The 13794-nt window shown below is 40.4% G+C and overlaps 1 protein-coding gene across 3 annotated transcripts; it reads right to left on the reverse strand.

The window, feature by feature from the left end:
* Nucleotides 1-514: 514 nt before the first annotated feature.
* Nucleotides 515-13329, reverse strand: HIKESHI (heat shock protein nuclear import factor hikeshi). 3 transcript variants are annotated; one of them, XR_014895119.1, is made up of 5 exons: nucleotides 13211-13329; nucleotides 12152-12389; nucleotides 7119-7270; nucleotides 4201-4380; nucleotides 515-736 (listed from the first exon to the last, which is right to left on the reverse strand). XR_014895119.1 is itself a non-coding variant. In XM_085299250.1 (5 exons), the coding sequence occupies exons 1-5, from the start codon at nucleotides 13238-13240 to the stop codon at nucleotides 682-684; spliced, it is 594 nt and encodes a 197-aa protein (XP_085155376.1). In that variant the 5' UTR covers nucleotides 13241-13329; the 3' UTR covers nucleotides 515-681. The 3 variants fall into 3 exon arrangements, 2 of the variants coding, with proteins under 2 accessions (XP_085155376.1, XP_085155377.1); XM_085299250.1 differs by having other exon boundaries at nucleotides 4262-4380; XM_085299251.1 differs by lacking the exon at nucleotides 13211-13329 and adding an exon at nucleotides 12669-12740 and having other exon boundaries at nucleotides 4262-4380.
* Nucleotides 13330-13794: the final 465 nt, after the last annotated feature.

Consider the following 13794-nt stretch of genomic DNA (forward strand, 5'->3'; position numbering starts at 1 on the left):
TTTACTTCTTAACTGGCCCATAACACCCATTTCAATGCTATTTGGCATGTAGTGGTGGAAGAGTCCCAGAAGATTTCTCTTCACTACACTTTCACACAGGAAAAATTAAAAACAGCTACCCTGAGATTGAGCTCAAGTGTCTTAATGAGAAAAAGTAGTAAATACAGTTGTACCATTTATATGGTACAGTACACATTCATGGGGACAGGAATCTCAGTTGTCTATGAAATGTGAAAACTTACAGCTTAAGTACTAGCCACAAAATCAATGTATTCAGTCAGTAGCTTGATCATGCTTAAGAATGAGGTAAAGATAGATATTACTTTCTTTTGTTTACAGCTCACCACCACCAGAAAACTTCACACCACAAATATGAAACCATGCTGCCGTCATTCATCTTTTAATTCCTTCTATTTTACATACAGTTGCAGAAGACTATTTCTAAATACGCATATGCACCACTAACTTCTTGCTGACGTCACATACTTCAATTAAAAAAAAAGGCATAAGCAAGTAGTTTTCATGGATTTTAATTTTAAATAATTTTTGAGAGTATTATAAAAGCTACAAGGTTGTCTATTCAGACTAATCGTTTTTTCCCAAAAAAACTTTAGTGGAGATATTTGCTGCATCTTTCAGATAATACTCTTTAGAAAGCACTTCAAATGCCATGATTTAAGCTTATGTTTTCCAAAAGAGAGGGTTCTGTGTCAGACGTCTCTGGAAGTTCTCATACCTAGAAGAAACAAAAGATGTCAAAATTAGAGTGGCTTCAAAATGACACAAATCACGTAAACCGTGCAGAGAACAAGAAAACTGCATCTAATCCTCACCATGAAATGCCTTATAATTTACAATACATTGATGTAAAATCCTGCTTTCCAACCCTGCATCAGGAACATTCACAGCAAGACCTGTATGTATGTATTTCATTGGAAAAAAAAAATCACTGAGGTAATTTATTCCACCTTAGCAAAACTGTAAGCCAGCTGGCTTTTTTCCATACATGACATGATTTGGCCTACGAAATCAAAGTTTTGGCAGTTAGAAAACACTAGCTTAAGGATTGTCCATCTCACAGTATTCAAGCCACATATATCCCAGAAACCTACTCAGCAAAAATAGAACAAGAAAATCTCATTCCATTTAGGGATACAATAAATAACTGGGGGACAAAAAAACAAGGTAACATCATTGCTTCTGAGTCCGGTTCGAGTATCACCATACCATCCCCTCCAGCACTGCTCAATCTAGTTTAGAGTTGGATGCAGCACCATTCAGTTCACAGGGCACTGGACATGAGCTAGCAAGCTCACCAGACTCATTGAGGCCTGAAGAAACCATAGTCTCCGCTCACAGATGGCTTACTGGCAGGCTACACTTAACCTGCTTGCAGCTAAGGGAGAGCTGACTGCATACAATTCTGTAGTCATGGCTATGCATCATTTTGCCTTGTAATTCTAATAGAAATCGCAAGACTAGTGTAGTCCTCATTTTTTTTTTATCATCCCTCACCTACTATCCAACTCCCACATTCATTATGAAAGGTAACTTTCCAGTAAAATCTAACAAGAAAGAGTTATCCTCTAATGCATCGTAGAATTAAGTATGCACGCATCCTATCCTTATTTCACTTTCCTTACCAGCAAAAACAAACAAAACACAAGGAAACTGAATATTAACATTCATTATTGACCTACATGAGGTGAAGGAGGAGGGAAAGCATACAATATGCATCTTTTCTAGTAAATAAGCTACAGGTTTTGCGCTGCAGAAGTCTGAAAACCCTTTTTAATCCTTACTACCCAAGCTGCAATGTATCAAAAGTAATGAAACAAACACAAGAACAACAACAAAATCTCCTGCATGCTGCAATTTCCAATTCAACTGAGAGAAGAGACTTTGAAGGGTTTTAAATCTACTCAAATTAAAAACAAAAGACAGACTAATGACTATTTCTAAGACAAGATAGTGAATTTCTACTGCAGTCACTGCACTGTAGAGACCTAAGACACTCTACATACTATAAACTATAACTGAATATATTAAAATGACAGAGACAAAAAAATGTAGGGGTTTTGGTGACTAATCACATTAAGAGATTTGTATATTCAAATTTAAGACAATTGTTTGGTTTATTAGAGTTATGTAGGCTGATCACRAGCCAGCAATGTGCTCTTATGGCCAAGAAGGTCAATGGTATCCTGAGTGGCAATAGAAAGAGCACTGACAGCAAGTCAAGGGAGGTGATCCTCCCCCTCTATTCAGATCTGGTAAATCTGGAGTATTGTGTCCTGTGCTGGGTTCCCCAGTATGCGAGACAGAAGGAGCCACTGCTGGAGCAAGTCCAGCAGAGGGCTACTAGGGTGATTAGTGGCTGAGCATCTCTCATAGGAGTCGTTCAGCCTGGAGAAAAGAAGGCTGAGGGGGATCTTATGAACATGTACAAATATCTGAAGGGAGAGTGTAGAGAGAAAGAGGCCAGACTCTTTTCAGTAATACCCAGCAACAGAACAAAAGGCAATAGGCACAAACTGAAATGCCAGGAAGTTCCATCTGAATATGAGGGAAAACTTTTTTACTGTGAGGGTGACACAGCACTGGAACAGGTTGCCCAGAAAGGCTGTAGTGGCTCCTTCCTTGGGGATGTTCAAAAGCCATCTGGACATAACCCTGGAAACATGATCTAGGTGCCTCTGCTGTAGCAGGGGGGTTAGACTAGATCTCTAGAGGATCCTTTCAACCTCAACTATTCTGTGGTTCTATGCTTCACACAGTTTTATTGCTTAAAACAAACAAAAGCAAATTCAGCATTATCCAAGGAAGGAGCAGTCATTACTCTGCTTGTTTAGGCTGTCTTCCTTTTGTTTTTTGTCAGCAGAGATCTTACCCACCTATATTGTGTCCAGTTCTGGGCTCCCCAGGACAAGACACACATGGAGCTACTGGGGAGAGTCCAGCGTAGGGCTACAAAGATGATCAGAGGGCTGCAGCACCTGCCCTATGAGGAACGGCTGCGAGAGCTGGGCCTCTTCAGCCTGGGGAAGAGAAGACTGAGGGGGGATCTGATCAAATGTGTACAAGTACCTGAAGGGAGGGTGTCAAGGGGATGGGAACAAACTCTTTTCAGTTGTCCCGTGTGACAGGACAAGAGGCAATGGGCAGAAATTGAAGCACAGGAAGTTCCACCTGACCGTGAGGGGGAATTTCTTCCCTGTGAGAGTGATGGAGCCCTGGACCAGGTTGCCCAGAGAGGTTGTGGAGTCTCCTTCTCTGGGGAACTTTAAGGCTCGCCTGGATGTAACCCTGTCTAACACGCTCTAGGTGCCCCTGCTGAGCATGGAGATTGGACTAGATGATTTCCAGAGGTCCCTTCCAACCTTACTGATTCTATGATATTCACAGAGTGCCTAGGCACAAAATATTGTCATAAAACAAAAACAGCAACAACAATCCCCAGCGTCAAAAAACAGAGATTAAGAATTACTTTCTATTAAAGAGTGTTCTGCATCAATTGCACAAAGGAAACCTACTGCTTCCGCTAAGTGCTTGTATGTCGATGCTGATCCACACTAATGAACAAACTGAATTCAGAGAGCCCAAAATACTGTTTTAAAACCACCGGTTAGGTTAATACTGTAGAGATGGTTAAAGAGAAATAAACTGTAGGCAAGATTTTTTTCAGACATTCTAAAGACTGGCTGCAGTTCACCAGACTACATGTGCTATCCCCATAATGAGTTATTTCTGAAATTATTCCCTGAGAAACAGTTCTTAAGAGACTTTTCCATCTGTGCTCAAGGTTTGTTGGTGGTACAATCAGGCCAGCTGGGAACATGTTTTCTCCACCTCTCACACACTTAAGCTACAGACTATGCTGGAACTATGTCTAGAAAGAGATCAAGCATAACAAACAAGCACAAACTGAGACATGTAGCATGTTCTGTCTTCCCAAGCTTGAGTAGGATTTACAGAATCAGCAACACTGCAAAATCCCTATATGATACAGATTACATTTCTAAAAGGAGCAAAACTCATAGGCATAGTATTTTTCCAATAAAAATCATTATATGAAGACACTGAGACAAGTAAATATAAAAACAGTGGACAGAACATCTCTTTCAGATAAACAGTAGCAAATCTGTAACACTTAAATATTTTTGCATTATTTCACCATATAGTATGACAGTAATTTAATACCTCGAAACTAGCCATTTTGATGAGGAGAGAAAAAAAAAGTGCTTGAGATCATTTCCATTACCATTTCAGAACTACATTTGCAGGAATGAAAGCTTCAGAAGGATTTGGAGTCATCTGTGCCTGAGTAACAGCAAATGAGGAAGCAAAATTATAGAAGTTATCCAACATCTTCTGAGTGAACTGAAATAAAAGAAACATTTTACTGTTACTTTTAAGAGTTTTTTTCCCCAATTTAAATTTTCATGCAAAAGTTTAACTGATACTAAAAGCTCACATGAAGTAAAATTAGCATTGTTATTCCACACAGTGGGGAGAGGGATATATTAATACAGACCTCCCTGGTGACCTGAAGGGATCAAAACGTCCTAGCTCTGTCTTGTCCTCAGATCCTTCTACCATCAAGAAATCATCTTGGAATCTTCAATTTCTGCTCTCCCTGCCCAATCTTATCTAACTGGATAAAGGATCTTTAGGAAGAACATTTTTCCTTGATTCATCTGGAGATTTAATCTCAGTAAAATCCTGTGACTAACTAGTGACACAGTGACTACTACTCGTCTCCCCTAAATTAAACCTTTGGGAGAACTCTACATTGGGACAAAGTGGCAAAGTCCTGGTCATAGCAAAACACTAGCTGCTAAACCAGCTGAAAAGCCTGCAGAGATCCGCTTTGTTACATGACAATTTCCAGAGATGCCTGCCAAAACAGGAGCCAGACTCCAGCAACAATGAAACTTCCTTGAGTTTTTAAATCACAGAAGGGTTGATACTCTGCCACATGTTCTTGCCAAGAAAAACATGAGAAAGATATATAGCAAAAAATGTGGGAATGAGGAAGTACAAGCGATGAAAATGGATTGAGAGATTTTAGTCAAGAATCAACCAGACTTACGTGAGGAAGATTGGAGAGCTGGAAATTCTTCGTTAGCTTACAAAGAAGTTAGTGTATGGTATCTCCTTTCCTCTTTCCCCTATTCATTAGGGTTTAAAGATTTTTTGTATATATATATATGTATATACACACACACGCAAATACGGGTAGTTTCAGTGGGAAACAAACTATGTTCAGAGTAAAAAAGGTGGAGAAATACAGAGCCTGGAGCAATGTGTCAGTACTCTTGAACTTCCCACCACCTACTTTGATGCAAAGAGAATGTGGAAAAAGGAGATGATGTCCTAGAACCCAAGCAATGTATCCTCAGTCTCACTCTACTCTCACACAAAATTCTGCTTTTTTGTCCCACTTTCTGTAACCATGTACAGTATATCATATCTTTATAAGCCTTCTTAAAATACAGTGGAAGAACAATTGCTTAATTTAGAATAGTGACAAATGATTCTGGTTTTAATAGAATCTATTTTTATTGCTACAAAGTAGCAGTTCCAAATAGCTGATATCAAGATTTGAAAAAAGTCATTTAGCCATTCACAAACTGAGTTCCCATCTCCCCAAATCACCTGTATCATCTTCCTCTTCTACCTATTCCTTCAAATATTTCCTTCATAACACCTTCATAAATTTTCTCTACAAGCGTAATCATTTCAAACCCTTAGATGAACTACATCCCTTGAAAACAATGTAAAACTTCAGTTAAAATACTATCCTGTTTTAACAGGGAAAAATCCATCTAACTGGAAATCACATTTGTAAAGTGACATATAATCATGAGGTGTTTCTTTTCTTTACACATTATTGCTAGGAAAATCCAACAGCCAGCTTGCAAATGACTTCAAATTGCACATTATTAATTGGTGACCTAACTAATGCCATTATAAAAATCAGTAGCATCAGAAATAACATTTAGATGTCATTTACCCCAATAAGCCAAAAAACCTCGATTAACCCTAATATATACAAACAGCTGTCGGTCTGCTTTATTATCAGCTTTATTATCAGAATTTCTGTTCAATTACCAGTCTACTTGAATAAGTGTCTGAATGAAAAGCAAGCAAGAAAAAAAATATCTCAAACAAAGCCTCTCTTTGACTTAAGTGTTAAAAGATGATGCCAGAGCCATCAGAGGTTCTGGGAACATTGATTTGAACTTAGAGAAGATCAAAGCCTAAACTCAAAACACACCTGCCTAACAGGATTTCAAAGACATCTTCTTGCCTTTTCAAGACAAAAGTAACTATTCAGAAGAATCATACAGTGATCTGATGTGTTATTTGCAGACACCAGTTTCATCCAGAACACTATTAGGGAAATTGAGAATTGCCATGCAGATCTAGCTCGCATTGAGTACTGCTGTTAGATGGCTCGGTGACTACTGTTACTGGCTGAGGATTTCCAGAGGTTCAAATTATCAGACCAGCTGAGTAAAAATGGCTAATGTTGCAGCCCAAGTCCTAATATTGCAGCCCAAGTCCTGGCCTGCAGGAAAAAAAATACAACCTTCTGTGGCAGAATGCATCATTTTGTAATTCTGAAAAACTACATTAAAAGGATTTCTCAACTGTAAATAGTACCATTACATTTCTACATGCATCTATGCTCAAGCCTGTGTTACCTTTTGAGTAGTTTTTGACCATTCCTGAAGGTCTATAGTCTGAAGTTCCAACATCTATAAATCAGAGACTAAGTATGTGTGAGAAACAGTAGGCAACTGCTCCTAAGAGGAAGCCTCACAAATGTAGTTACCTGATTCCACTGAACAGAGAAGAAAAAAAAATCTAAAATCTTCTGCAGGAGACATATTCTTTCGGGGCAATACAATGTCATCTCAAAACACCACAGCATCCAAATGATTAGACAACAAATTAGGTTAGTTATGATTCTGTAATCACCTATATCAGCTTAGGGAAAAAAAAGAAAAAAAAAGAAAAAAGAAAAAAAAGGAAAAAAAAAGATCTTCAGAGGCTCAGTTTTTAAACCTTAGTACTCCAGAGGATTTCTTGAAACAGAATGCCCAAGTTACCTCAGTGAATGAATCTACTGATGATACAGCAGCACTTGCAACAGGAGTCTGTTGGGCCAAACTCTCCAGCAGTTCCACTGAGATTCCAATCTGGGCTACCGTTGGCGTTTGAGGGAGGTTCATGGCACCAAAAGGGTGTTGGCTTCCTTTCCCTAAAAATATCATAAACAGCATAAATATTAGACTTGGTACACACACATGGACAGTTTTACTTAAATCATATTTCTTCTGTATAAGGTACTCTCCCCCTACGACCAGAGAGGTCTCCCAATCACAGAAATCCAGAAGAAAAGCGCATGTCCAAACACATGTGCAAGTACACATAAGCACATAAACACACAATAGACAGACTAGTGAATAGGTAAATTTAAAATATAGCAGGTCTTAAGAAATTTTCTAAGAATAGAAAAGCAAACAAACAACTTTCAAAGACTCCTATGATGGAAATTGATCCCAAGTACAATAGCAAATATGATCTGTGAGTAAAAGACACAGCAATACCTTTCTTTACAGAAGCCAATCTTTTAACTCCCATCATAATGACTACAGAAAACACATTTAGCACTGCTGCACAATTTTTTGATTCACTCATTCAAATGATGTGCTAGTGAATGTCTCAGGACAGTGATAATTAAGGGCTGTTCTCTGAAGATCACTCTGACTTTAAGTTGTCCCTACAGCAAAGTGTGCAGCCCCACATACAATCAAACTGCTCAAAATTGCCACCAACTACAGCAAAGGTCACATCTCAACGGCTGTGAAACAGAAATGTCTCCAGTTTTGCAAAACTCACAGAGAAAATAACAAAATAGGCTGAAAACACACCTACAAATTGCAAAACTCTTATACAGGCATCATCCCAGCCCTCATCATCACTTCTGATCTTTTTCAACTGAGTTTTAACCAGCACTTTCAGTCCCAACTTCAGCTACAGATTCTACAAACAGTAACAATTGCTTACAGTCACCGCAATTCCTCACTTTTCTTTGTCAGTATCCAACAAGGAAAAAGTAGGAAAAAGATAGGARTTAAGGGGGCACAATGCTATTAGTAAGCAAATACTAACATCAGGTAAGTTTGAGCTAACACAATAGACCAGTGTTCTCCTAACATAGAAGCAATACTTTAGCACCACTCTCTAGCCTTTTACTAGCTAGAGAAAGCAAAACTAGTCAAAAGTTATCCTATAGACCTGTAAGCACTACCTTGAGCTGCAATGAAGTCTGACTGGAATGTGAAGCACCACCTGACTCAGCTCCACAGCGAAGAACTCAGCCAGCAAGAAAAGCATAAGTTTAAAGAATGAAACTGAAGTTCAAAAGACTGAGGATCTCAAAACCCCAACAATTCTTCTGCAGAGATACAGAGCTCTACCATGAAGGAAGCCAACATCGAACCCATACAGAACTCACATCCAAAACTCAATAGCCCTTTCAATTGAAGCCACATTTCAGTCCTCGATGTACTCAGGAATACACTAGCTTAAAACCCCTTCTGCATCACCTTTCTCTTCTACTCTCACGAGATTTAGTCTGCCAAAWCAATTTCAAGAAAAGAAGAATTAGTCCAATTCATGAGACGCACTCTAATATTTAACATTAATGTAAATGTACAACAGAATCTGTTGCGCATTAAAAACAAAGCCCCCCCCCCCACACACAAAAAGATGGCAGAAACTATTTGCACTATCCTAATACCTTGCATTAGAAGGCTACCGTCCTCTTCTCCTTCACTTCTGATGTAAAATTCACACTAGTAAGAAAGTCTTTCAATTCTGATCTAAGTTTTCTTACTGTACTCCACATCCTAGAATTGATATCCAGTGGCACTTTAGAAGTAAAACACTCACTGTGCTATTAAAACACTATTTTAACATAAGGCCAGGAAGAAGAGTTAGTCTCCTAAAAAGTTATTTAGAAGCCTTTTTGAGAAATGCCATTGCTGTTTGAACTCAGTCTGTACTGTTTAAGTCTGTACAGATTCTTAGACTGTGTTTTCCATTCATATCACACTTCCAGTCACAATTAAGAAAATAAACTTTACAACTGTGAGGTAAAGAGCTTTTCTAGCCCCTTCTCTATGGGCAGTCAAATGAAATTCATCTACATTTGATTAGAAAAATAGCACATAAAGTAGTCAGAAAAGAATGTATAAATCCCATTCACTGAAGCACTACTAGAATGTATGGGACTTACGCTGTAGGGAAGCAGTTCGGGCCTAGAGGAAAGGGTGATACAAATGTGGGCTGTGCTGCTATTCAGAGGGACCTTGACAGGCTAGAGAAATGGACAGAGTAGAACCTCATGAACTCCTCAAACCAGCTTTTCATGTTGTTGTCCTACTCACACCAAACAAGAAGAGTGTATTTCGCAAAAGTAATCCCCTCTTTAGCTCATTTAGCAAAACAACCTTGATAATATTGCAATGTTCCTATGTAGTGGCTTTCATAAGTGAGCATGGGAAAGGAGGAAGAAGAAAACTAAACAAGCTGTGGCAATGCCATTCCATGTGATCTGCACAGGCCAAAAGTCTTCAATAAATTATATGTAGTTATGGTATTATTACAGCACAACTAGTCATTACAATGACTGGCAGTGTGGGCAAGTCATACGTATGGCAAAACTTGTAAAGTACTACGGAATTCTAGATACAAAGCATAAACTTCACATCCAAGTGAAAAATTCTACAGTTAACCTTTCACAACTTACTTACAATAAAATGCTAGATCCCTTCAACTGACCAAACCTGCTCACTTCAGAAACACTGTAGCCCTCTTCTGCTCATCACACAGCCTGAAAGAGGAATCTTCCTATAGCCACTGCTTCATAGAGAACTTAAAAGTAATGCCATAGTTTACTGAAAGCATGAATTGGTTCTGCTCAACATGGGATTAAGCAAGCAAACATATCACTCTGCAGAATTTTGAGGCTGTAGCATTTTTACTCTGCAGCACAAGAATCAATACAACTATGTAACATCCAGCAAGCAAGCTAATGGCATAATACATACTTGGAGCCATTTTATAAAAAAATTATGTAAAGCTTCTTCCATCATTTTTAATGCAGCTATTCTCAACATAAGCGACAAAAAGCTGACTTCCATTTACAAGCTAGAATAGTTGACAAGAACTTGTAGAAGTGTAATAAAACACTCCTTATTACTATTTCTTTTCTTTTTTTTCCCCAGAAGTAAAGGCCAAATCAACTTAATTCTGCTATTAATTGTCCAAATTACCTCTTAGCTTTATTATTTTAGCCTAACCTTTCCATTTTAGGAACATCTGCCCAATCTCCATGCTTCTCATAAGCYTCACTTAAAAATTTACTTGTCACTTTCTCTCAGAAAAAGTAATTATGCAGTTATGCTTGAAAACAAATACTCTGAATCAGGAGACATCCTGGCAACTCATCCACTTGATGCAGCTATGATATGACATTTGTCACATTCAAGAAATTAACCTGAGATATTCAAACGCAAAACAGATTTCAATAGGATGGTTCCTACTTTCTAAGATCACACTCTCATGTCTCCCCTTTCTACACAGTCCTCTTCAACAGACAATTGTTTACAGGCAGTGAAACTAAAGCTTATACTGACTCTGGAGCCAGACAACCAGTAGACAACAATAAGGCAGAGCTCTCGCCAGGTGAAACACAGCCCTGCTACAGGGCACAGCCAATGCATTCAGCTGTGTCACAGATTTGTTCCTCAAATGTAGCCATTTGCAACTTTTCTGTTCCCAACAGGAATTATAGCAATTATCTCAACATTTCAACCAAACCAGACATAAAAAACAATGTAGAGAAAATTCAAGGGACTGAAGCCACATTTACAAGACAGGCGTATACAAACAAAAGCAAACTAATATTCACTTGGAAATAATGCCTAAAGGTGCTATTCTTCAAAAGCATCTGCAAATATTTTTGCTACAAAGCACTCTGAAGACATATGTAACAAAAAAACTCCAGTACAAGAAAAACTTCAGTAACCAAGGGAATAAAGTAGGTTCTACACTTCACTCTGTTTCACTTAATCCACAACTTTGGGACACAAAAACCACAAAAATGAAGTTTTCACACAACTGTTACATGTTCTGAGTCATATGCATGACCAGAAATTATTTTGCCCTGTACCTGGAAAGCCCTTCCCTTATGTCAGATTACTATTTAGGACTCATTAAAAAGAAAGCATACCATCTGCTGAATACATATCTTTTCTCATAGCATCTTCTATGGTTATCTAAATAGAAACTAAAGGTTGTAAACAATGCTTACACCTATAAAAAAATGCATATTACTTTATCACAATAGTTCTACAAATTGCATGACTGGCATACCCATTCCTTCATTAGAAAAAAAGGTGTGCTTTGGGGGTACTTCATTTTGACAGCATGCATGGAAAAAACCCACATAATCAAAAAAAGAAAAAAAAACTATTTCATGTAGCACTAGTCTTTTCTGACTCCCACATCTTTACCAGGTGTACATCAAAAATAAAAAGCATTTGGAAAACTGTCTTCCAGAGATGATACTCTGAACTGAGGCATCACAGAGCCCACGGTAGCAGAACTAGGTAACACTAGCTTTCCAGAGTCATTGTAGCAAACTTTACTCACTAGAAAAGACACCTCTGCACTACAGCGAATGCAATGCCTTGACAACAGGAGGCACAAGAAAATATCACAGGCATTTCCAGCCAAATGCCTAAAACCATAGCACAGAAGGTGCACAGTTGCTCTTCCTCAGCTTCCCAATACAGCATTGCAACCTGTTCGCCAACACTGTTACAATAAAGTTACAAATCAACACTGTGGGCAAAGGAAAACAAGTGAGAAACTCCTCCAGGAGCATTAATGAACAGCCAGACTTCCACAAAGCCCACCAACCACTCCTCCTGTCTCCTGGGGACTACCAGAAAAAACACAGCAGTTTGGCTTTTCTAGCACCCTTTTGATCAATGCCTCCCAAAATTTAGTCCCTCAGGCACACAACAATACACTCATTCCACTGACTGCTACGTTTTATTAATCTTACCAGATTTGAGACCAGAAATTTTGAAGATGGCACTTGGCTTCTCATTAGTGACAAATCCAAGCAGTTGCCACACTGCCATCCCATTCTGGTCTGGATAACAAAAATAGACAGATCCTCCCATTCCTTCAGGAAATGGCAGAGTTCCCAGCATGAACACCACAATGTGGTTGATGTTTTCATAGTCCGGTATGTCAAAGACAAACTTGTCCTCAGCCACTTGTTGAGGGGCTGCCTGCACCTAGGACAAAACAGAAAAAAAACAAAATAAATAAATAAAAAACAATGTTAGTAAGGATTTTGTTCTCTTTCTTTCAACTGTAACTGTGATCTTCCCCTTTCAGAACTACACCCAAGATGGAATGTAACAAAGACATGGGGAATGCACTAACCTAAAGTAGCAAAAACTCAGATGAAAGGTAAACTCAGTAATTTTACAAAATGCTGCTATAAAGGAATCACAAGACCTCATCAGCTACACTGACTGCACATCCCACTCAGGACTACAGCATCAGAATACCTTTGCTCCCCATCTGCCTAGGAGGAAGACAGGGTACAGCAGAGCTTGCCAAGTCTGTCAGCTGTGGCTCTTGACCACCCGGCTGGCACAACTCTAACAGTCATGGAAACCTGTTCACATAGGAAACACAACAGGCTTTCAGACAGTAGGCTTTTCAGGATGGCTAAACGCTACAGCACAAAAAAACCCTCCCTTTTTTACCCCAGGTGCCACATCCTTGCAGCCAACATACAGCCTGGCCATGGAAAGCTTCTTTTAAGCTTCCAGCTTGCTCGAAGCTGACTCAGGACCTCAAAGGCCTGTGCAAACAGACAGGAGAGTGACTGCCTTCAGGAAGGATGCCGGCAATGAGGCTCCACAGTGCAGCTGCCTCGGGGGACAAAGGGCAGGAGCCAGCAGAGGCATGGGGCAGGCATGACAGGGGCTGCAAGCTGCCCTCGGCCTGGGGCCGGCCCCGAGAGGAACTTGGGCGAGGGGAAGAGCAAGACCCACGCGGCAGCTCTGCGGCTGAGGGTAAAGCCCGCGGCACAGGCAGCGCTCACCAGCCTCCCCGCCACCAGGCAGCCGAACATGGCGGCGGCAGCCGCCGAGGCCCTCAGACGCTTGGCTGCTTCTGAGCCTCCATGAGTGCCGACTCCCGGAAACCACCGCGCCCCCGACCCCCAGGCGGCCGCAGAATCACTTCCGGAGCTGCACCGCGGGTGCGCCGGCGCAAGACTACAGCTCCCGCGGTGCACCGCGCGCTCGCGCCGCTGCGGCGCCGCGCGGGGCCGAGCGGGGCCCGATGGGAGATGTGGTTCGCCTTACCGCTTGCCCTCGCCAGTCCCCGCGCAACCAGGGCGCGCAGTGCTCGGGTCAGGGCGAGCCCTGCTAGGGGCTTTCTGACGACGATGTATTGAAATTGAAGTTTTAGCAGAAGATACTGTCGAAGAAAAAAAAAATACATATAGTCTTCATTCAGTTGCTTTGTCATCTTGTATGTTTGCGTTTACAGACATCGCGCTGTATTGATCATAAGCCCTGCAAGCCAAGCCCGTGCTGCTGCCCTACGCTCTGCACGCCCTGGGAGCACTTTCTTCCCCGGCCGTGTGGCCAGCTGCAGGTGAGCGTTGTTTGTACTTCACCT

The sequence above is a fragment of the Rhea americana genome, unplaced genomic scaffold (genome assembly GCF_003343005.1).
Source record: "Rhea americana isolate MKP2758 unplaced genomic scaffold, rheAme1 scaffold_148, whole genome shotgun sequence".
Taxonomy (NCBI): domain Eukaryota; kingdom Metazoa; phylum Chordata; class Aves; order Rheiformes; family Rheidae; genus Rhea; species Rhea americana.

Excerpts from the sequence above, each read along its gene's own strand:
- HIKESHI (XM_085299250.1), bottom strand. The coding sequence starts at position 13,240 with ATGTTCGGCTGCCTGGTGGCGGGGAGGCTG. Across the intron at positions 12,390-13,210 it reads GCCTGGTGGCGGGGAGGCTG|GTGCAGGCAGCCCCTCAACA; the intron begins GTGAGCGCTGCC and ends GTTTTGTCCTAG. Across the intron at positions 4,381-7,118 it reads CAGTAGATTCATTCACTGAG|TTCACTCAGAAGATGTTGGA; the intron begins GTAACTTGGGCA and ends CTTTTATTTCAG.